This window comes from Saccostrea cucullata, unplaced genomic scaffold (genome assembly GCF_032062105.1).
Source record: "Saccostrea cucullata isolate Sc308-1 unplaced genomic scaffold, CSIRO_AGI_Scuc_v1 ctg651, whole genome shotgun sequence".
Taxonomy (NCBI): Eukaryota; Metazoa; Mollusca; class Bivalvia; order Ostreida; family Ostreidae; genus Saccostrea; species Saccostrea cuccullata.
In genome coordinates this window covers 114701-140485 of record NW_026928561.1, presented here as the reverse complement: position 1 = coordinate 140485, position 25785 = coordinate 114701, and the positions used below count along the sequence as shown (strand labels likewise).

The 25785-nt window shown below is 32.1% G+C and overlaps 1 protein-coding gene across 1 annotated transcript in view; it reads right to left on the bottom strand.

The window, feature by feature from the left end:
- The window catches only part of LOC134277965 (collagen alpha-1(I) chain-like), a 33088-nt gene extending 8424 nt beyond the window's left edge, over positions 1-24664 (bottom strand). The window contains exons 1-24 of the mRNA XM_062760268.1: positions 24442-24664; positions 16194-16316; positions 15908-15939; positions 7144-7194; positions 6354-6407; positions 6059-6127; positions 5309-5407; positions 5169-5213; positions 4868-4921; positions 4439-4492; positions 4091-4144; positions 3934-3987; positions 3377-3430; positions 3159-3257; positions 2682-2780; positions 2451-2594; positions 2137-2235; positions 1817-1924; positions 1649-1702; positions 1169-1321; positions 959-1012; positions 633-731; positions 326-433; positions 130-183 (exon numbers count right to left, since the gene is read on the bottom strand). Of these exons, the coding sequence (XP_062616252.1) occupies positions 130-183; positions 326-433; positions 633-731; positions 959-1012; positions 1169-1321; positions 1649-1702; positions 1817-1924; positions 2137-2235; positions 2451-2594; positions 2682-2780; positions 3159-3257; positions 3377-3430; positions 3934-3987; positions 4091-4144; positions 4439-4492; positions 4868-4921; positions 5169-5213; positions 5309-5407; positions 6059-6127; positions 6354-6407; positions 7144-7194; positions 15908-15939; positions 16194-16316; positions 24442-24520 (1893 nt within the window). The 5' untranslated portion in view covers positions 24521-24664. The remainder of the gene's footprint in view (positions 1-129; positions 184-325; positions 434-632; positions 732-958; positions 1013-1168; positions 1322-1648; positions 1703-1816; positions 1925-2136; positions 2236-2450; positions 2595-2681; positions 2781-3158; positions 3258-3376; positions 3431-3933; positions 3988-4090; positions 4145-4438; positions 4493-4867; positions 4922-5168; positions 5214-5308; positions 5408-6058; positions 6128-6353; positions 6408-7143; positions 7195-15907; positions 15940-16193; positions 16317-24441) is intronic.
- Between the last annotated feature and the right edge of the window lie 1121 nt (positions 24665-25785).

Below are 25785 nucleotides of genomic sequence, written 5' to 3'. Positions count from 1 at the left end.
TTAAAACTGGATTATATCATTTTTATATTTTCCAATACTTGGAGGATGTTTTAAGCTATTGTTGTTTGAGATCCTCAGTAGAGATCTAGTCTCATATACCAAGAAAAAAAAGAAGACCCATGTACTTACAGGATAACCCCTGGATCCTTGGTTTCCTTGAGGTCCGCGTTCTCCCACAACTCCCTAAAATAGAATAATTCGTAGAATTTTAGAACGTACTTTTCAATATCAATCTGAATGAACAATAGAAAAGCAGTTGCTACATTATTACTGACAAATGAACTGACATAGCTATAAAGGTTCTTGTAAGTCGTCGAATACCCACCTGGGGCCCAGGATTTCCTGTGGGCCCACTTTCTCCCATGGGTCCAGCATCTCCCTGTGGTCCATCAGGGCCTGATGCTCCTGGGTTTCCATCTCTTCCTGGGGGTCCCTAAAATTATGATGTTACTACTGCTTTATGAAAGAACAATAATGATAAATCATTTGTTACACCAATTAACTCTTGTCCAGGTTGAGGACTTTTTTTTCTAAATATGAAAAATAGGTGTATATGTATATACATGTATTTATATAAACACTGCAAAAATAAATGATCAAATGAATGTTATTGTATTTATATCAACTTTTACCCTTCCGCCTGCTGGTCCCTGTGGGCCTTGTACACCCGTTACACCTTGATTTCCTGGTGGTCCCATCTCTCCTGGACGTCCATCGTTACCACTTATTCCCTATCAAAATATATAAATAGCACTTCAAAACATGCTGTAAATGTATCATGAAAAGGGTTTGAATCGTGCTTATGAAATATCAATACCTGTTGTCTGATAGTTTAATAGTTTTAAGGACAGAAGATGCTCATAAGGTATGTAACAGAAAGATAAAAAAAAACTTTTTTTTTTTACAAGAAAAAGCCTTACTGTTTGAAATAGTTATAAATTTTATGTGATGATCTTACCGGTTCTCCCACACGACCTTGCATTCCATCCATACCTGACCGTCCTACCACTCCCTACAAAATGTCATGCAAACAATTTTTAGGAATACTTTTATAAACAAAAGACACCTACAGGAATAATAACCATAATAACAATATGACTTTATCATATTTATAAAACTCCTTAAATTTAATTCTATATTTTTCTCGTTAAGTGATACAACTAAATACCCTGAGTCCTCTAGGACCGGGTGGTCCCATTCTTCCCGGTTGTCCGGTCGGTCCAGGTTCTCCTCTGTTTCCTCGTGGTCCCGGTTCTCCTTCTTCTCCTGATGACCCTGGATCTCCAACTGGTCCTGGGAAACCCCTTTCTCCTATGCCGCCCTAGGAACAAGAAAATATAAGTGTTAAGCATAAAATAATAAGAGAAAATGTAAGTATAAAGTATAAAATAATAAGAGATTGTTATTTGGAAGCAAACGGTTGGATTGAAATCTGATTCATATAGCTGTATTATCTTGAAATTTTATTATCCACAGTTCACCATATATGGAAATGGAATCAAATTAAATGAATAGAAAAACGTTTTTTCTTACTTTATGGTACTTTTAAATTAACTTTTTTTTATTGTATGAGAATTGATTGTGTACTTCTATGAACATTAAGTAAACCATATACTTAGCATGACTATACAGTATATTTTTATCTCACCCTGTCTCCTGGCGGTCCTTGCTGTCCGGGATCTCCAAGAGCACCTCTCAATCCCTAGATAAACAAAAATTAGCAATTACGTCATTTGAATATCATCATCTATACGGTTTCTTTGCATCTTTGATCTTTTAACCCGATGTATCATGAGACTGGGACTTTGCAACTTACACGCTTCCCTTCTTGTCCGGGGTTTCCTGGATGTCCCCTGTCTCCAGTACTTCCAGTCAAACCTTTTGGTCCTCGTTCTCCTTTGTAACCTGGTAGTCCCGGTTGGCCCTATATTAAACCAAATAACAAGATAGTCAATATTCAATCGTTTTTTTTTCTAAATAATACCTAACCAGTAAAGTATAAAAGAACTTACGTTTTCATATCAAAAACCTTCTTAAATACGTACGAAATTCCTAATTTTTATAGCTAGAACGAATTTAATAGTACTTTGATTTTTCATTTAGGAATATATAGTATGTTTACTTTTACAGACTTACAGTTGCTCCTTTTGGACCTGGGAATCCAGTTGAACCCGCGATTCCTTGTGGACCTCTTGGTCCGGGAAATCCTGGCACACCAGCTGGACCTGGATCACCCTATAAAAGATAAAGACATTTTATTAACACGGTAAGCTGCATGGAATAATATTCATTTATTTTGCTTAGCCTGTGAATCTGTTCAGTATAAAAAAATTATTTTCCATGAAGTTTAAATTTAAAACAATACCCTCCTTATGAACATTAAAACGCAAAAATGTGCCAGACACATGTATGAAAACTGTGAAAAATGTAGTACTTAATCGAAAACTTACAGAAGATCCTTTCTCTCCGGTAGAACCGTCCAATCCATTCATTCCAGGCGCACCTTCATCTCCCTGGGGGCCGGGTACTCCACTCTCCCCCCGCGCTCCCTGAAGCCCTGCTGAACCTTTAGCTCCGGGGGCTCCGGCCTCTCCCTGAGTACACAAAAGTTATTTCTCTGAAAGGTTTATGTGATTTTTAAATAAGGGAAGTAATTCAATTATTTTTATCCGAATAGATACCTTTGGACCTGGGATGCCGGGCACACCTGGTGGACCAGATTGACCAATCACTCCGGGAGCACCAACAGGACCGGGAAGTCCATCTACGCCATTCAGACCCTTTCATGAGATACGGACATCACCGGTTATTTTTTATTTAGTAATACTAGTAATCAATGTGGAAAGAAGTAGGTACGAGTATTGTTAAACACTGCATGACACTGATAAACGAAGAATATCAAAAACTAATGACCAGAATAATGCCATTTCTGAAGAGCTAAATAGGGGCTAATAGCATAGTGAAAAAAAAATTGCTATTTTTACCAGAAAATATTAAATACATATTTATTGGTGGTTACCTTATTATCGTTTGATGATAAAACGAAAAATACGAAGAGAAGATAAAATATTCTGATCTTCGGAATTTAATATTTCTTCACGTTCAATACATTGTCTTTTATAGTTTTATAATTTCACACAAAATAAGGCATGACTTACAGGGGCACCTCTCTCTCCGTCACGTCCGCGTTCACCAGATACACCTCTCTGTCCCTGAAGACCAGGAGCTCCTGGTGGGCCCGGGGGTCCCATGGATCCCTATAATTAGAAATCATCTTTATTTATAACAAACCTCTAATTAAAATGAAGGGTTATGAAGCTAACTTGTTCCAATGTTAGCTATTGGAACAACATTACTTAATTATTTTTTTACTTGCCTTTTCTCCGGGAAATCCCTGCTCACCATTTGGTCCTGGAATTCCATTTAAACCCTGTAAAAGCATGAGTTGGAATAATCATGATACATGTATTGTTACATTATTGCTGTTTAATTTGTTCCCTGTTTTGTTTGTCTTTATTCTCAGTTGGTTATTTCAAAAGCTGCGATAGTTCTTTTGTAGTACATAATATTATTTCATTAAATCAAATTTATTTTAAAGACGTTATATCAAATATACCAATTCTACAAAGGTAAAAATATTAGAACATTAGAAGAAATTTGATGGAAATAAGGGATATACTTTATTTAAAAATACAATGCAAAAATGTTGAAGAGACAATTTGTGCAATATTATTCAATCTGGAATGAAAATCTAGCCAAAGGTTCCAAATTTAAAGTCCATTTAAAAACTTTTTAAAACGATATCCTTTTATAAAAAATATATTTGCGTATGTACATGTAAATTCACTATGGGGAACATTTGAAAAAAAATCATCATGCAATAAACACCGATTCCCGCTCCCGCTGATTGAGGAATTCTTCAAAATTATTTACCCTATGCCCTTTTGCGCCTGGAATTCCTGCCATTCCTGGAGCACCAGAAGGACCCTGTAAAATAATAAAGACATGGTTATAGCAAAGAAAAATACAGGTTAAAGTAAAGACATTGTGCGAGAAACATCAATAATCATAATACGAATAACATAACTACCTTTCTTCCTGGTAGTCCTAGAGGACCAACTTCTCCATTTTTGCCTGGATCTCCCTGGTAATGAAATCTTTGACTTAAAATTGTATTTATGATATATAGTCAAGCTACATCTATGTCGTAAACGTATTCCCAAAATTAATTGTGTTAACTACTTTAAAAGCATATCTCTATTTTTTAAACACTGTAAAACATAATTGAACATTTCGGCATTAGTATTTCACAAATAAATTACTTATCAATAAGTTATTAAACAAAATCAACAACGGATGACTAAATGGTTTAATTGGAAATTGTTTGCAATGCAAAGGTTTGCATTACATGTTCATGGTTTTTGACGCATTCAAATACCTGTAAGCCCTTTAATCCTGGGGGTCCAGATGGTCCTCTGCTTCCTGGTTGTCCCTAAAAAGGGGTCAACAATAAGGTTAGAAACCCAATAAATGTTGGCATTCATGCGATTTTTTTTCCTTAGTTTTCTTGTCAAATACATGTATCTGTATACAAGTAATGCATAATGTAATTGATAAAAATTACTTCTCATCAATACTTAAAAACAAGAAATTACAAAAGATAGTCTTTATTGAATACCGTGATATCATTTTTATTGGGGAGGGGTTGAATTTTCGTATCCAACATGATATTTAAAAAGACACTATACTTAATTTTTCCATCAATATTTTATTCACACGAACTCATGTTTCACAAAGTACAAAATATCGACTGCACGAAAATTAATGATTTTATTTTCCCAGTTTATTATGTTTAGATCTAACTTACCGGCGGCCCTGGGTCCCCTGGCTCTCCTCTTGGTCCCTGTAGACCTTGTTGACCCTAGCATAAAAATAACTCGTATTATTTGAAAAATTAAGATATCAAAATATTGGCATCATTGTTTTATAGGATAGATCATTGTATACACCAGAAAAAAATCGAACACTTTTTAGTGTTTTTGACCCTAGCATAAAAATAAAATTTAAGATATAATAGAAATATTGCCATAATTGTTTTATACGTTTATATTGTTTTATATGTCAAGAAAAAGAAGTCGAGCACTCTTTAGTGTTTAATCAAGACTCACTGGTTGTCCGGATGGTCCTGGCGGTCCTCGTGGCCCATATGGTCCCTAATGAAAAACAGAAATGGATATAACGATATTTATCTTTAAAAAGAAGTTAAATAAAACCTCAATTTACAAAATTTTATCATTTTTAACTTTACCATATTAGCGGTCATATACTGTGGTGATTGAGCGCCGCCAGCCTTAAATCGAGGCCCGTATACAGAGGCGTAGTAGTTCGCATATGCCTGGTCAGCTGACTGAAAGAAGAATTAGAAAAAGAGAATTTATAGATCATTAATAATATTCATGAACTTCTTAGTTTTATCTTTGAAACAATACAGTAAGAAGATATAAGTAGTTACATGATTACATGCACATATATATTTCTGTGTATTTTATTGTTGATTTTCAAAAACATTGTCCTACTTCTGATTTTTTTTAATGGAAAATAATCATCGTGTGATTAGTTTCATAAAAAACAGAATGTAAAAAGGTATAGTTACTAACACAAAGTATGAAAATTATTTTGCAAAAGTTTGTAATAATAGAGATTTTGATCTCTAATCATATATCACTTAATACCAACTCCCTGCTTTATAAAATGCATTTTGCATCAGTATTAAATAGAAATTATCTTTTTGTCCCGTCAATGTAACCTCTCATTAAAAAGGAAAAATTTTGTGCTTTAACTCTTTCTTCTCTTATTTCAAAATTCAGAGTTTAAACATTTGTAAAAGATATTCATGTTATACTTCAATGCATTTGTCAAAGAAGGCAGCTGAAGGATAAAAAAGAATATTTTTGAGTTAATATTTTACTCTTGAATACTTTCGTTCTTTACCAAATCAAATAAAAGAGTCCAACATCTAGAAGTTTTGCTGTGAATTGATAAAAACAAAAAGACTTACCATATCTGGTACACCGGCTGGACCGGGTGGCCCTGGAACTCCATTGACGCCATTAGAACCCGGATCTCCCTTTTTGAAAATGAACACTTAATGATTATACAAGATTCAAAAATTGAATATAAAAATATCTAAACGTTTTTCACAAAATTAATTTGTGAAACAATTTATAAAAGTTAACGTAGACCACAAAATTACTTTACGTCCATAACTAAATGAAAAATATCTGTTTTAATAGCATCAAATTAACTTTTCTGAATATATGTATTTATTTTGACTCCTTGTCCTGATCACTTACTCTTGGTCCCTGTCTTCCAGATGGTCCCATCAGTCCTGGAGCACCAGGGGGTCCCTACATAAGGTAAAAACTGATATAAAGTAAGAAAGCAAAAACAAAAGTTCATTTATAGTCTTCGTTTAATCTTGAAAAATAATTAAAAGAAATTAATTAGACAACTTGAGATTATTTATACCGGTAACCACTATTATCTCAAAATGAAAACACATTTGAAAAAAAAAAGAGAAAAGATAAAAGACCAAAACATCTTCATTGATTTCTTTGTAAAACAACTTTATTTCAAGTACAACAAGTGTTTATTTCAAACACAACAAGTACAACAAGTATTTGAATTTGAATTACCATATACATAAATAATAGACACATCTACGACACTTTTTACAATTTATTATTTTGAAGTCCTGGTAATGTTACATATTTCACAACTTTTAACACACCGGACTGTAGAATATAAATGAAAAAGCCTAGTTGAATTTTTAGAATTCCTTTTACTTATCACCCTGGCTTTTCGTGTCTCAGTTAAGACATTTATTGAAAGGGTAATTTTTTATTATCAACAAATTAAAAAAACAAACAAACAAACAAACATTTTTTGCGTGAACATAACAAATAATTTTATTTGATATTGCCTGGAAGAAAAAAATTCAATAGTTTAAATAAACAAGGTACATTCTAATGAAAAAACGTTTACTTTTACCGTGACTGTGCGCTTAGGGAACTTTGCCACTTCTGTACATCAAAAAGAGAAGTAATTGCTCGAGAGCATACAAGAACTAGAAGCAAGACCTACCCGTGCTTCAGCAAAGAGGGTATCAAAGCCACTGGACTGAGAAGCCCCGTCCTGAAATAAATATTTTTTCATGAACGCTTAATATGATAAAAGATTTCATCAGGTGAGATTTGTTGAACATTTATATACTTTCTGACATATTTTGTATTTTTTCCCATTGCAAAACATAAAATCTGTTTCTGATGATGCATTTATATTTTGCCATGTTCATTGATACTAGTATATAGAAATGTAGGTTTCAGTCAAAAGTGAGTAAATGATTTATAAATTGATCAAGCTTTTTAAGATTATAAGTTTTGAACTACAGTGTATTTGCAATTGGGCTGCTTTACGGTTTGTGAATAATTATGTTCCCCAAACGAAGTTGGGGAACATATTGTTAAGGTCTTCCGTTTCAGACGGAAGACCTTATAGTGATTCTACTGTTTTTTCTTATTATTATTCTTATTATTATTTTTTTCCCCAAATCTTGTCGGCAGCATTTCTCAGAGATGGCTGGACGGATTTTCCTGAAATTTTCAGGGATGATAGAGAATGAAAATACCCCGAGACGTTTTTTTCATTTTTTCAAAATTCACTTCCGGTCGTCAGATATGCCCGATTTCCGCTTTTTTCAAAACAATTTGATCCGAGTGAGATCTCAGAAACGGTAAGAGATTTAGGCACCAAACTTACAGGAATGATAAATCTTGATAAGTAAGCAAATCCATTTGGGTTAAGATCGTCTGCCGTCACTTCCGGTCGTCACAGGAAGTGTTCCTAAATATCGAAAATTTCAACTTTTCTTTTTTGAAAGTTTTCTTGCATCAGATTATAGCATCTTACTCGTAGTTTCGAAATATGTCAGTCTCACCGGAAACAAAAACGACAACTTCCGGTTTTAAGAGAAAAACTGCATATTTTCAGTATTTTTCTTTCCCATAAATATTTTTTATAGATAAAGTTTTTGAAATGATTTTTAGATATGTTATTAAGACTGCAAATGACTACAGTAACGTCAAATATCTTTGGAAAATTCACTTCCTGTCGCGTGATTTCCTGTCCTCAAAATGAATAGTTCTTATAGCTATATCTCGGAAACGGTAAGAGATGTAGACACCAAACTTATAGGAGTGGTAGATCTTGACGAGAAGGCCAAATTATATAGGTTTAGGTTGTCCGTCGTCACTTCCGGTCGTCACAGGAAGTGGTAAAAAAATCGGAAATTTCAACTTTTCTTTTATGGAACGCTTATTGCATCACATTATAGCGCCTTATTTGTAGTTTCAAAATATATCAGCTCCACCGGAAACAAAAACGACAACTTCCGGTTATAAGAGAAAATCTAAATAATTTGAGTATTTTCTTTCCAATATATATTTTTATAGATAATGTGTTTGCAACTGTTTTTTAAATATGTTATTCAGACTGCAAATGTCTACAGTAACATCAACTATTTTTTTTTAAATTCACTTCTGGTTATTTCCTGTCCTCAAAATGAGAAGTTATTATAGCTAGATCTCGTAAACGGTAAGAGATTAAGACACCAAACTTTTACAGTGTACAAGTGGTATATCCTGATGAGTAAGCAATTCCATGGGGGATAAGATCGTCTGTCGTCACTTCCGGTCGTCAGAGAAAGTGATCAAAGAAGTCCAAAATTCAACTTTCCCTTATGGAAACTTTTTTTTATCACATAATAGCATCTTATTTGAAGTTTTGAAATAAGTCAGTTACACCGGAAACAAAGAAGACAACTTCCGGTTATAAGAGAAAAGCTACATAATTTGAGTATTTTTCTTTCCTTTAAATATTTTTTATAGATGAAGAATTTGTAATGATTTTGGATATGTTATTAAGACTGTAACTGTCTTCAGTAACGCCAAATATCTTTATAAAATTCACTTCCGGTTGCGTGATTTCCTGTCCTTAAAATGAGAAGTTATCATAACTAGATCTCGTAAAGGGTAAGAGATTAAGACACCAAACTTTTACAAGTGGTAGATCTTGATAAGTAGGCAAAACAAGTCAGGAAAAGATTGTCCACCGTCACTTCCGGTTGTCACAGGAAGTGAACAAATGAATAAAAACTTTTCTTATGGAATCTTTCTTAGTAATACATTATAGCATCTTTTTTGTAGTTTTAAAATATGTCAGTCCCACTGGAAACAAAATGGACAACTTCCGGTTATGAAAGAAAAACTGCATAAATTAAGTATTATACTATCCCATAAATATTTTTGATAAGAAGAGCATTAGAAATGATTTTAGGACATGTTATTTAGACTGAAATATCTAGAGTAACCTCAAATATCTTTTCAAAAATTTACTTCCAGTCACGTGATTTTTTGTCCTCAAAATGAGAAGATAATATTACGCGATTTCTTAAACTGTAACAGATCAAGACTTTAAATTTATATGAATAAAACAACATGAAGATTGGGCAAAAAATATAGGGTAAAATGCGTACGCCGTCACTTCCGGTCATCACAGGAAGTGATAAAAATTGAAAATGATTTTTGTAAATGTTATTAAGACTATAATTGTCTAAAGTAAAGTAAAGAATCTTGGTAAGATACACCTCCGGCTGTTTGTTTTCCTGAAATCATTAAAAATATTATATGCCTTTTAACATAGATAAAAGCTCATTCATGTATATAAATAGAGGAGAACGGAAGACCTTCTTTGTTGCTGTAGCAACAAGAATTTCTAGTTTTTACTCTGTTTCTTATTAAGGTCTTCCGTTTCAGACGGAAGACCTTATAGTGATTCTACTGTTTCTTCTTTTTCTTTTTCTTTTTCTTATTATTTTTTTTTTCCCTTTTTGTTTTTGACGATTTCTCAGAGATGCCTGGACAGATTCTCATGAGATTTTCAGAGATGATAGAGAGTCAAAATATGTTTCAAATGCAGTTTTCAGTTTTTCAAAATTCACTTCCGGTCGTCAGATATGTCCGATTTCCGCTTTTTTCAAAAAAGTTTTGTCCGAGTCATATCTCAGAAACGGTAAGAGATTAAGACACCAAACTTATATGAGTAATAGATCTTGATAAGTAGGCAAAACCAATCGGGTTAAGATTGTCCGCCGTCACTTCCGGTCGTCACAGGAAGTGATCAAAGAAATCGAAAATTTGAACTTTTTCTTTTTTGAAACTTTTTTGCATCACATTATAGCATTTTATTTGTTGTTTTGAAATATGTCAGTCTCACCGGAAACAAAAACGACAACTTCCGGTTATTAGAGAAAAACTGCATAATTTGAGTATTTTTCTTTCCCATAAATATTTTTTATATATAAAGTATTTGTTATCATTTTTGGATATGTTATTCACACTTCAACTGTCTACAGTAACGTCAAATATCTTTGTAAAATTCACTTCCGGCCGCGTGATTTCCTGTCCTCAAAATGAAAAGTTATCATAGCTAGATCTCGTAAACGGTAAGAGATGAAGACACAAAACTTTAACAAGTGATAGATCTTGATGAGTAAGCAAAACGAGTTGGAATAAGATTGTCCGCCGTTACTTCCGGTCGTCACAGGAAGTGATCACAGAAATCGAAAATTTGAACTTTTTCTTTTTTGAAACTTTTTTGCATTTCTTTATAGCATTTAATTTGTAGTTTCGAAATATGTCAGTCCCACCGGAAACAAAAACGACAACTTCCGGTTATTAGAGAAAAACTGCATAATTTGAGTATTTTTCTTTCCCATAAATATTTTTTACATTTAAAGTATTTGTAATGATTTTTGGATATGTTATTCAAATTGCAACTGTCTACAGAAACGTCAAATATTTTTGTAAAATTCAATTCCGGTCGGGTGATTTCCTGTCCTCAAAACGAAAATTTATCATGGATAGATCTCGTAAACGGTGAAATATTAAGACACCAAACTTATAGGAGTGGTAGATCTTGCTGAGTAGGCAAATTCATTTGGGTTAACCTTGTCCGCCGTCACTTCCGGTTGTGACAGAAAGTGAACAAATAAATAAAAATTTTATTTTTTTTTATGGAATCTTTCTTAGTTATACATATATCATCTTATTTGTAAATTTGAAATATGTCAGTATCACTGGAAACAAAAACGACTACTTCCGGTAATGAGAGAAAAACTGCATAATTTTATTATCGTACTATCCCATAAATATTTTTTTTTATAAAAAGAGCATATGAAATGATTTTAGGACATTTCATTCAGACTGAAATGTCTAGAGTAACCTAAAATATCTTTTCAAAAATTTACTTCCGGTCACGCGATTTCTTGTCCTTAAAATGAGAAGATAACATTACGAGATCTCTTAAACTGAAAGAGATAAAAACACTAAACTTATATGAATAATAAACCATAAAAATTGGGCAGCAGATATAGGATAAAATGCGTCCGACGTCACTTCCGGTCGTCACAGAAAGTAATAAAAAATATTAAAAATGTTCTATGTAAATGTTATTAAGACTATAATATTGTCTAAAGTAACGTCGAGAATCGAATCTTAGTAAGTTACACCTCCGGCTGTTTGTTTTCCTGGAATCATTAAAAATATTATATGCCTTTTAACATAGATAAAAGCTCATTCATGCACATCAATAGAGGAGAACGGAAGACCTTCTTTGTTGCTGTAGCAACAAGAGTTTCTAGTTATTATTATTTTTCTTCTTCTTCTTCCTGGAACTTTTTTGTCCGGGAATGATCTTGTAAACTGTTCGTCCGATGTAGGTAAAACCTTTTTAGGGTTAGTATACATGTTATGTAGATTTGCGGAATCAAGGTCATTTTGCGCGCACGTGCTTGCAAGAGCGTGCACGTGCAACACGTGAAATGACCAATATAATAGATATAGCCACAAATTTTCTTTTTTTAGATGAAATGCTTTGAAACTCATAATGTGAGGATATATTAGTAGTATAGACATGACAACATGGTGAAAATAGCAAGATCTCACGCGCATGCACGTGCACTTCGCTCTGATTGGCTGCAACTAAAGTCTCAATATCTTTCTTGTTTTTTGTCGAAATCCTTTGAAATTTTGAACATGGCCATGCATTAGGATATCCTACAACAAGAAATAAAGCAATTATCATGAAAACACGTGCATGCACGTGCGCTGCAATCTGATTGGCTGAAACTTTAAACAGCTATAACTCCCTTGATTTTCAACCAAACAGGATGGGATTTGGAATATAGATAGATGTAATGGACTTCTACAAGTAGTTATGGTCACCATGCACATGCATACACGTGCGTGTACATGTGCTGCAATCTGATTGGCTGAAACTGTAAATAGCTATAACTCCCTTTGTTTTCACCCAAACGGGGTGGAATTTAGAACATAGATAGATGTAATGGACTTCTACAAGAAGGTATGGTCACCATGCTCATGTATGCACGTGCGTGCACGTGAAATGAATAAAATCAAACATACACTTGAATGAGCGTATTTTTAAAATAATTTTGGATTAAATACTTTAATATTCAGTGTATTAAAAATATAGATTGTGTAGACAAGATGATATGGTCATGACGCAAATGCACACACATGTGCACGCGTGCAATGCTAAAGTTTAAATGATTTTTATACACTTCTTTGTATATATTGTTAAAATTTCAGATGCATAGAGTTTGTCTTATTTAATGAAACTTACAGGGAATATGACACAAAAAGGGAGTTGGGGAGCGTTTGGGGAACATCTGTAACGGTCCCCGTTACAATTAGCACTAGTTATGTTCCCCAAACGAAGTTGGGGAACATATTGTTTTTACTCTGTTTCTTATTATTATTATTATTATTATTATTATTCCTGGGAAAATTTTGTCCTTGAGTGATCTTGTAAACTACACATCCGACTAAGGTAAAATGTTTTTAGGGTCAATAGACATGTTATGTAGATTTGCCGAACAAAGGTCATTTTGCGCGCACGTGCTTGCAAGAGCGCGCACGTGCAACATGTAAAATGACCGATTTAATTGATATAGGCGTAACTTTTTAAATTTTTGATGAAATGCTTTGAAACTCATAATGTAAGGATATATTAGTAATATAGACAATATGAAATGGTCAAAATAGCAAGATCTCACGCGCATGCACGTGCGCTTTGCTCTGATTGGCTGAAACTAAAGTCTCAATATCTTTCTTGTTTTTTGAGGAGATCCTTTGAAATTTTGAACATAGCCATGCATTATGATATCCTACAACATGATACATAGAAATTATCATGAAAACACGTGCATGCACATGCGCTGCAATCTGATTGGCTGAAACTTTAAATAGCTATAACTCCCTTGATTTTCAACCAAACAGGATGGGATTTGGAACATAGATATATATAATGGACATCTACAAGAAGGTATGGTCTCCATGCACATGCATACATGTACGTATACGTGAGCTGCAATCTGATTGGCTGAAACTTTAAAAAGCTATAACTCCCTTGGTTTTCAACCAAAGAGGATGGGATATGGAACATAGATATATAAAATGGACTTCTACAATAAGGTATGGTCACCATGCCGTGCATACACGTGCGTGTACGTGAGCTGTAATCTGATTGGCTGAAACTTTAAACAGTTATAACTTCCTTGGTTTTCAACCAAACAGGATGGGATTTGGAACATAGATATATATAATGGACATCTACAAGAAGGTATGGTCTCCATGCACATGCATACATGTACGTATACGTACGCTGCAATCTGATTGGCTGAAACTTTAAACAGTTTTAACTCCCTTGGTTTTCAACCAAACGGGATGGGATTTAGAACATAGATAGATTTAATGAACTTCTACAAGAAGGTATGGTCACCATGCTCATGTATGCACGTGCGTGCACGTGAAATGGGTAAAATCAAAAATACACTTGAATGAGCGAATTTTTTAATACTTTTGGATTAAATACTTTAATATTTAGTATATCAAAATATATAGATTGTGTAGACAAGATGACATGGTCATTACGTATATGCCTTCACATGTGCACACGTGCAATGCTAAAATTTGAATGAGCATGGTACATTTCTGGGTAAACATTGTTAAAATTTCAAATGCATAGAGTTTGTGTTAATAAATAAAGCTTACAGGGAATATGGCACCAAAAGGGAGTTGGGGAGCGTTTGGGGAACATCTGTAACGGTCCCCGTTACAATTAGCACTAGTTATTATTATTTTTTTTCTTATTTCTTCTCCGGTACTTTTTTTGTCCGCGAGTGTTCTCAGAAACTGTTCACCCAACTGAGCTAAAACCTTTTTAGGGTTAATAGGTGTGTAGTGTAGGTGTGCGGAACGAAGGTCATTTTGCGCGCATACGCCTGCACGTGCGTGCGCGTGAAATGAGTGAATTGACTGATATACTTAATATAGCTATAACTTTTACATTTTTTGATGAAATGATTTGAAACTCATTATATAAAGATATATTAATACTGTAGATAATGTGACACTGTCAAATTAGCATGAACTCACGCGCATGCACGTGCGCTTCACTCTGATTGGCTGAAACAAAAATCTCAATATCTTTTCTGTTTTTTGACAAAATGCTATGAAATTTAAAACGTGGGCATACTTCAGGATGTACTACAATATGACATATAACAATTGTCATGTAAACACGTGCATGCACGTGCGCTGCAATCTGATTGGCTAAAACTTTAAATGGCTATAACTCCCTTGTTTTCAACCAAACAGAATGGGATTTGGAACATAGATAGATATAATGGACTTCTACAAGAAGGTATGGTCACCATACACATTCATACGCGTGCGTGTAAATGCGCTGCAATCTGATTGGCTGAAACTTTAAATAGCTATAACTCCCTTAGTTTTCAACCAAACAGGATGAGATTTGGAACATAGATAGATATAATGGACTTCTTCAAGAAGGTATTATCACCATGCACATCCATACACGTGCGTGAACGAACGCTGCAATCTGATTGGCTGAAATTTTAATCAGCTATAACTCCCTTGGTTTTCAACCAAACTGCGTAGGATTTAGAACATAGATAGATGTAATGGACTTCCACAAGTAGGTATGTCACCATGCTCATGTATGCACGTGCGTGCACGTGGAATGAGTAAAATAAAAAATACACTTGAATGAGCGTATTTTTTAATACTTTTGGATTAAATATTTTAATATTTAGTATATTAAAGTATATAGATTGTGTAGATAAGATGATATGGTCATTACGCACACCCATTCACATGCGCACGCGTGCAATGCTAAAATTTGAATGAACTTGGTACCCTTCTGGGTAAACGTTTTTAAAGTCTGAAATGCATAAAGTTTGTCTTATTTTATGAAGCTTACAGGGAATATGGCACCAAAAGGGAGATGGGGAGCGTTTGGGGAACATCTGTAACGGTCCCCGTTACAATTAGCACTAGTTAAATATTGAAACTTTTTTTTCAGAAACATTTCTCACAATGGTGTGAAATAAAATTTCTTTTTTATCTTTATATTCATGAAAATATTTCTCTTAGGGAAAAATGTACTGATTAAAATTTTCTTTAAATTTTTTTATTACAGTGATACAAGTTTTTCATACCATTTCTGGTTTTATCAAATGTGCAACATTTTAAAGTATGCTTTCAATCTGTTGACAGTAACAGGGAAAATTGAATTTAAAAAAGGAATACATTTGCATCTACATGTAATTTTATAATTTTCACTAAATCTCTGTATGAGTTGGAACCAAGCTTTTAGTACGGTTTGATGACTATTCTTGTTTAAGGTCATTTTTGGAAATACTGAAATGTTTATATAAGGCAGATAATTGAAATTAAATACTTACGGTCAAAGTTTCCTTTTCTATTTCCCTTGTCTCTGTTAATTAAAAATTTATACGCTGGTTAAGTAATAAGTTGTTAATAACTCATATTCATTTTCAGTGAAAATGGAGTCTCATTACCTTATCACAAATATCTTCTTTTATTCGCAGATGTTACACGATTTTGAAATATTCAGTTGTAATACTCATTATGTTTTATTCCAGTAAAGTTGTAAAACCGACATATAAAAGATTTAATATCACAGATTTGATTAAAAAAATAATTGGCCATTTTTTTTAAAAATCTTACTTGCATCCACATCACAGTCCTTTTCTACCACACAGTCATATTTTCCACTCACACACTTGCAGGTTTCACATGGTGTAGGGTTCCATACATCTCCCTCAAAAGTACATCTTGTCCCATGGGTTTCTATTCAGAAGATGACAAAAGTTTTAAAGGATGAAAATACAGTTTTGAAAACCTCAAAAAGTGGTAAAACATCATCATTTTCACAACTTTACATTATTTTATTTTAAAGAAATTTTCATTTAAGGACAGATGATACAAACAAATTTTTTCTTTGAAAATGATTTAATACCATGTCACAAGTTTAGTAAAGTGGATGGTTCTTAGAATTTTTTCTCCTAAGAAATGGAATATGAAAAAGACTTAGAAAATATTAGTAATACTTCATTGAAAAAGCAAATGTAGGCAAATCACATTCAGTAAAGGTTTACAGGTGAAAACAAATTTCAGAATATGTTACCATGGTGATAAAAGTGTAATATAAACTTAAGAAAAATATACCAAGCCAGGTGAATTTTATTAGGAAAAGCTAAATGGTAAAAATCAGCCTATGTGATATTGCTAATTTTTTGTCATTTTGTTGTCCTCTTAAAATTAATCTGGCTTGATATATTTTTCTAAAGTTTATATTACCATTTTAGCACCAAAGTAACATATTCTGAAATTTGTTTTCACCTGTAAACCTTTACTGAATGTGATTTGTCTATATTTGTTTTTTTTATTGAAATATAACTAATATTTTTCAAGTCTATTTCATTTTCCAGTTCTTCGGAAGAAAAATTTTAAGAACCATCCACTTTTCTAAACTTGTGACATGATATTAAATCTTTTTCAAAGAATAAATTTGTTTGTATCATCTGTCCTTAATAATAATGAAACATTTTTGAAATTTTAGGCACACTCATTTAAATAAAAATGTTGTTAAGTAAAATATACTAATTCTTAGTCTTCTAAAAACTAAAACAATGGATAAATTTGAGATATAGGTGTTTACATATTTGAATATCATTTATATCTTTATATATATACATATTAAAAGAAATCAATTTTGATTTTTATTCTCTATTTAAAAATTGTATCTCCGAGAAGTAAAAGGAAATGACGATGATAAAATATTATCTAAATACGATAAATGACTAAAAAGTCATTTTGTTCGGCATAGAGACTTTCAAAAAGCAAATATGTGTATCGGATATAAATTTTATCTCTAGAATGAGGCTTATTACTGTAAACTGAAATAAATCAAATCAAAAACAAAAAGTTACGGCTTATTCATTTCTTTTATTTAGAAAAACACATCGCTGAAGTAAAAGTGTGGAACTTTTAAAAAAAGGAAGAAAGGCAAGAAATAATGAAAAGGTCCCCCCCCCTTTATTTTTATGTTTCTCAACGTGCTTATCATTTTTAAAATATATTTTTCAAATGACATCGTATCATATTCTTCATGCATAAAAAGACCTCAATTCTAGTGCTGTATAAAAACAAGAGACCATGGCTTACATTTATTTATTTCAAGAAAGTACAAATAATCTGTTAAATCATGTGGATACCATCCTGCTCTAAATTAGAAACGAAATGAAGTGTGGAGATAAGCTGTTATAAAAAATAGCCGCCGTCGTAAGCTGGGTGTTATCTTTTGTGTTATCTATCGTTTCCAGACATAATTTTGACATTCATCAAAAAAAAAAAAAATCTGAGAATCTAAAACATCATTACATGAAATCTTGAAAAACTATAAATAAAGTAGACATAAAAAAGGAAGATAAATAAAGTAAGCCATTCGTAATATTATATTATCAAAGCTTTCAGGGTTTTCAAAAAAAAAAAAAAAAATGAAATTGCTCAAAATTAGTCCTGTTAATATTAATACAGATCTTGATAAACGCTCTGAAATAAATATTTAAAATATTTTGGAAGTTATAAAGCAGCTTCTTTAAACACATCTTTTTAAAAAATCATTATATTAATCACTTTGGTGCATAGAACGCGTTAATTTCAGCATGTCTAACTTCATAAAATAATTCTCGCTATATAAAATTTCATTTATGATATTTATCAATTGTTATATGCGAAATCTTTGTTGAATTTTCTGGTTTAAAACAGGCTGTGATAGACAGACTTGTTAACAAAAACCAAATGAATATGTTTTTTTCATATGGTCCAAAATATACCCAGTTCTGTGAAGATGTTTATATCAATATGAAACGTTGTAAAGACATGAATGATATTCTTATTAATAGAAAGAAAGAAACAAGTACTTCAATTTTAAAATGGAATGAAAATGGATATCGATTCACCATGCTCGAGTGGAATAAAATTTTTGAACTTCCATTTAAAATTTAACACAAGAATCTAAACTTCAGTGGCATCAATTTCAAATTTTACATAGAATAGTCCCTACAAATTTATATCTTTTTAAACTAATGATAAAGGAGTCGCCAGGTTGCAGTTTCTGTAAGACTGACATTGAGTCAATTGAACATCTTTTTGTTGAATGTTATTTGGTAAAAGAGCTTTGGAGTGATATCGAAGAGTGGTTTTTGTGTAAGTTTAATATAGCTATAGTTTTTGACAGAGCAACAATATTATTTGGAAAACATAAGAATAGGGATTTCCATAAAGTGCAAAATCTGATTACACTGATAACTAAAAATTATATTTTTTCAGTGAAATATAACCCCCCCTGTTCTAAGTACACTGACTCTAAAAACAATTATTGTGGAAAGAATCTTGATAGAGAAATTTTTACTTTTGAAACTCTCAGATATACCCCCCTAATGTAATGAAAAAACCCACCATCTTTGGTGTTTCTTTCTCTCTTACTTTCTCTCCTCTTTTCTCTTATCTATATTAAAACAACTTTCACAATTGTCTATAGATGTGAACATGTATATGTTTGTGTCCCGATGTAAGTTTGACACCTGTATATGCTATTCAGCTGAATGAAGATATACATGTATATATGAACATACTTTTGTATATACTTAATTTTATATAAAAGTTAAAGTTGAAATTAAAAAAAAAGTTTATGAACCTATTATACTAATGAAATATAAAAGAATTCTTTCCATAATTGCTATATAACTTTTCACTTTCTTACTTGTCGAACTTAAGGAATTTCGCATGCCTTCTCCGTCCATGTCTTTTTTATTTTTTCAGTTGTGAAAAATTGACAAGCAGGTTTTGTAAAATATGTCTTATTGAAGTAATAGTGACACCTGCAGAAAATCAGAATATGTAGCTCTTCTATCAATTTAGCGTGCATCAAGAATAAAGTTACAATAATTTTTTTTCTGTCTATGTTTATCTCAAATGATCCATTTGGAATAAATGGGTAAAAAAACATAAAAAAATATGCTAAATCTTACCTAATAAGAGTCTGAAAAATCAGTTATGAAATGCATTCATTAAGAAAACAGCGAAATTGTGGTCATTTCAAAGTCCAGAAAAACAATACAAATTTAGAAGTAGGCAAACTAAACCTCTGAAATCACAATAAATGGTAAAAGTTCTCACAAAAGAGTAATTTTTTTCTCCTGTCTTCTAATCATAAAAATTGTCATCCGTTTGTCTCAATTCTGAATCAAACAGAACAATTAACTATCAATTTAGATTTAAAAAAAGATAAGCATAATCACTTTAAACATTTTTTATTGAATAATACAACAAGAATTGGGCAACTGGCAAGGCCTGTGAAAATAAGATGTTAATTGAAAGACCACAGGATTCCATAAAAGAAACCAACTTAGTATTGAAACGAGATTATTGACATCCCTAAAACTTCAAATTATTTGTCATAAATCTGTTTTGGAATGAAAAGTGGTCCTTTGCATGTCTTTGTGGATTGGATCAAAAGGGCGACTCATCCACTATGTTTCTGGAGATGAAAGTGGTATGTAAACATGAATACGTGAGGCATGTGATAGAAAAAAATCCGTTTATCACGTTGTGAACGTGGTAGTTTGACACCAATGTCTCTTCATGGTGACTTACCAAAATATAAAAACAGAGGTCCTAATTCCTGTTTGAATATTATTTCTAGTTTAGTGGGTTTTTTAAATAATGTAAATATATGTATGGTTCATTGACAAAACTTCATCAAACTACAAAAATAGTCCTGTTTTTTAAAACAATTTATGATTAAGAAGGAAAAAGATCAAATAATGAACAATTAATACAAACCTATGAAACTTTCAACTAATCCAAATTATAAAGCTATTGTATTGCATGTTGTCAATAAGAAAACTAGCCTTCTACTTCAGAAATCTGTCGATCTAACGTTTAGAATGCGAATGTTTTCAAAAAACGAAAGTCATTCAAATAAACTGTATTTACACGTTTCTGTTAAATTAAAAAGCCTATCTTGCATTTTTTTTTCATGCGGAATGGTTCTATAAAAGGGTGGATAAATAATATGTATTGATGATTTGGGAAACATTTTAAATTGTGATTTCAAATTTGCTCTGAGTTCTTTTGGAGTTTTTTTCCGTATATAAATTTGAAAAACGTCATTTCTCAAATTTGCTGTAGCATAGTACTGTGGAAATTTTTTTAACAGCTGCAAATATTTTTGTGATCAGTGATAATGGTTGCTTAGAAAATTATTTACATTTTTCATTTGAATGCCAATGACCGAATAAAATCTTAGCGCAAAAAGGTCAAATTAATTCCACCCTTTAAAACAGCAAGCCTTTTGATGTCTTTATTTTTTATAATAATGTATTGGAAGTAAATCTTGCAAAAGATAATCTTTCATAGAAACAACTTGAAGGTCTTAGTGTACATCGCCACATGCAAATGTATCAGTTGATAAAACTTAAATATATATTGATTAGATCTTTGTTCGATTTACTAAAAAAAAAATGTAGAAACCTTGGACGACTTTTACCAATATTTAAAAAGACAAAACGATTGTATAATATGTATTTGCAAACTATCTTTTGGCAACTAATTGAGACTCAACAAGCCGACTAACTTCATACGTGTACCAAATCTTTTGATAAAGGTCAATGAATTATACAGTGCCAAGCTGGCAGTTTCTCTTGCTCCAATTCTTCTTAAAGCTTCTTCGTTCTAAATTTGAAAAATGGGTCATGTGAACTGTTAACGCTCGACCTCCCATGAGCTCTGTAGATTCGGCTCTGTACAGAGGTGAGTAGAGATAAGGATGAAAGATAAGATCGGTAACATTAAGTAACCGATTCAAATTTATTTTGTAGATCCCGGGAATATCTCCTTCAGCACTTCAGAATGTGATAAATAATGTCTTAAACCATTCCTGAATTTAAACGATTAAAAAAAAAACAAATGAAAAAATCAACTATCAACAGATATAATATGATACAAAATTCATAATAAAATGCAGGATTAGGAAATGTACAAAACTTTGTTCTTTGAAATATTATTAAAAAATTCAAAATTTACAATATATACCTGTTCTAAAGATAATAAAGGCTGATTTCATAATAAGATTAAATGAAGTTGGATGATTGAAAAAAATAATTAGCACAAACAATTTAAAAGCTTATCGATTAAGTATGCAATCTCTAAAGCACAAAACAGAACTTGAAAATATCCAAGGTAAAATGAGAAAAAATGGTGTCTTAATTTTCAATTCATTAACTCAATATGCATCCCATATGTAATGTCCTACAAAGTAAACAATGAAGAGGGTAAAAAGCAATATAGCAGCCATACACTGTAAAAAATGCGCTTAGAAAATAAACACTTCCGTTACGTGTTTTGACCTAAACATGTATAAGATTGTGTTGAACGGCTAAACACTTAGGTCTAAACGTGTGTTAGATTGTGTTTAACGGCTAAACACTTATGTCTAAACGTGTGTTATATCTAAATGATGTTAAGATTTAACACATGTTTAGATATAAGTGTTTAGAAATTGAACATTTTTCTGTGAAGTGCAGAGTTATCTTCCCGGAAATGACGCATATATATTCGAATGATAAATAGAGCGGTTATCGAAACAAAGGAAATCCCAATGTTAGCTAGAAGAAGATGGATTAAAGGAAGTGAATGCTAATCAAAGTGATAACCATGAAGAGATTGTGAAATGCATTTAAACTGCAACATTACTGCGATAAAAGGTATGTTAACTATTATTTTTATTTTACATAAATTGACCACGATGGGCTACGTAAATAGACATGCGTTTGCACATGTAGTTGTAGATCAAGATTCCCTTCGCTTATAATTTGCATTCCTGAAATCTAGAAAGGAGTACATTATATAGAATATCAATAATATCTATAACAGTATCAAAACTAAATAGTGGTTATATCGACGAGGTTCAATAAAAGCAGCACAATAATAGCTATCAAACAAGAAAAAAAGTTCATACAAATCCAGCCAGTGAGGAGCATATTTTGATTAAATTTGATTTTCTTTCTTACAGGATATGGTCCACAGCGAACTTGAAAGCAAAAATACACGTATCAGAGAAACTGTTGCCATCTCCAAGTCCACAATGACATGCCATCGTTCTTACATTGTTCAACACTTCTTACTTTCTAGAGGAAACTGAGTTTTGTGAAGTCTGCTGTTCGTAATAGCTTTGAACAACCTAAAAATATTCTCGAATAATGACAGTGGATTACCTACTGATGGTCACAGATGAAAACAAATTATGCGTGTGTTGTTCAGTAAAAAATTTCTGGAAGTTAAACTTGATACAGACATGAGGAATAACTGCTTGCTAATCTGGTTAGAATTAAAACCAGCGTGTAAAAATATCATGTATATTTAATTTAAAATTCTTTATAAAAAATCCATGTTTGAATGTTCATTGAATAAATATTAAAATGTAAACAATTGTTATTTTTTCAGTTTTCTTGCAGGAAGACAACGAAAACATCCAAGTGTTTAATTTGTAAACATGTATCATCACATCTTTTGTAAAGTGTTTAAAGTCTAAACATGTAAGTGTTTAGGCTGTAAACACTTTCCGTTACACGTAATGAAATTCAATGTGTTTAGAATTTCAACGCATAAAAAAAAGTGTGACAAGAAAGTGCTTAGGAAAGTGTCTATCATCTAAACACATTTTTTACAGTGTAATTTCAAATTAATTTTCATTTAAATGATAATGATGATTGGAACTTATCAATGATAGAATATATTTTGTGTAAGCCTGCAACTAACCATTATTTCTAGTACCTTGATCAATCTAAAGTTAAATGTTAAATGTTAAGTTAAACTTATTTTTGAGATATTGACAGAACAGCCATTTTAAATATGTCAGCCATTTTGAATACATTAATTAATTATTGAAAATATTATTAGTATGAAAAAAATACTAATACATAAAAAAGTGATCTATTGTTTAACGGTTTTCTTGCATATATTTTTGACTGCTGGGATTAACAAGCCGGTAATAAGAGGAACAAGGCGTTTGCATTGTAGGTATGTTTCCTAGAATGCCAACGCCTTTGCATCAACATCAAATTTAAACGTGTTTTTTCTTATATAAATAGTAAAATACAATAGCAGAAAAGTAGTTTTGTAGTAAATTCAATAATAAGTAAGAACTCTATCGCACAACGATGCAAAACGTTATGAGACGATCATCATCGCTGATTTTTACCTGCACTACAAGATACGTCATTTAAACAAATCAGAGTATCAGCAAATTCCAAAATAACAGTATCAGAGACATAAAAATTTTTACAGGTAAATGTAGAATGCTTTGCGGTGTGGTGCAAAAATGTAAAGTATCAATTCAGATTATGCTTGCTTGGTTCGCATAGGAGTGTCCCTTCCGTGAAAATTATAAATGAAATATATGGAGATAAATAGTATTCAAGCTCAAAAGTCCATTAAATAATACAAATCAGGATCATAGCAAACATGGAACTCTAGAACATATATAGACCATATACATACAACAGATAGCAGTTGCCTTACCTCTGTAATGTTTTTCCCAGTACATGTACTTTGAGATTTTTATTTGACTGCGTATACAATGCAAGACATGTTTTACACTATATGTATTAATGTTATAAATTAATTTATCTAATGCTTTGTGATTTATTTTGCAAAATTGAAAAGCATATGCTTTCGATCCCATTTTAAATGGATCAAATTGTAAAAGCATTTGGATATAGATGTTCAATCATCAGTTTCAGTATTATTTTAAACCATTTGTTTTGCAATTTGAAACATTTCTACGAGCTCTGCACAACGCAGAATAAAGATTTCTATGAATAAAATTGAGCAATGCAGTAACACTTACCAGACACTTCTTGACCGGACAATGTATTTGTGCAAAGGAAAAGAGATATACAAATCGTCCATAAAACTGGTCCACTCATTATTAAAATGTCACCTCATTTGCAAAATTATTTGATGTAATAAATATTATTACAATCTTGTGGAAACGAATTCACCGATCTTGTACCAAGAAATTTCGGTGAACTAACGGATTTCAATGTGCTGCAACGTTGAAAGTTTTTTCGACCAATCACAGGCAGCGTTATAACCAGTTGTTGATGAGTACAAAATAAAAACACGTGTGTATTAAAAGAGAGTCTTGTAAATATCTTTTATCTGTCTTTTCAAGAAAACATTTTATCGATACATAAAATAGGGGTAGCATACCACAGACAGCGTCGTGTGTAAAAGTCTGTGCGTGTTTTTAAAGTATTTACAGTGTCATTTAATAAAAGAAAAAACAAATTCAATGAAGAAGTGTTACGATATATCTAGGTTAGTTTTAACCCAGATGTGTAATTTAGATAAAGCAAAAATGCAAAATGAGCAAGTTTCAAAAACACGTGCACACTAAGGGGATATTGTCAAAAGTTAAATTTGTTACGTCTTGATCCTGTAATAGTTATCGCTTAGACCAAACTCCCCAACATCCAAAGGTTCGTTGTAAAACATGGAATGTATTTCACACAATTGAATTTTCTCTTACGAGTTTTTACAGCGCAATATTATTGGTGTAAGATATTTTCGATTTTCTGAGAAAAACAGTGGATTGCGCAGAAATTAAAAAAAGGAAAAGTTATCACTGAAGCAATAGCGATTTTTTTCTCTAGAATAATAAGTTATTTCTGTGATTTCTTTTATAGATGTGCAATTTGCTGCAAAGGATTTTGAGCAAACGGACAGTAATTCTGCTTAAAATTCATTATAAAAACGAGCAAACAAAACTTCTTAACGCAAAGGGTGGTATCAGGTGCCATGGAAGGGTAAGCACCCCCTGTCAACATGGGTCGCCTTCTATGTGCACATTGTAATTATCTTTGTAGCGTCTTAGTATGAACTAATAACCTGTTTAGGTTAAATTTTGACTGTTATATTTAACGCAAATTTCATACTGGATCCATTAAGCAGATAAAGCGAAAGAGATTACGGCGAATATAACCGACCGACAGGGGGAATCCTTGGTTCTCCATGGCACCTGATTACACCTCTTATATTATTAGAAGTGCAAGTTTTTATTACTCTAATTTTTTATAGTTTTACTGTACCTTAAAAGCATGCTAAGACTTTACAGATCTTATCTCCGCATTTCATTGAATTCAGATACTTGATAGAAAGAGGAATCTACTCAAACAGAATCTGAATTTTT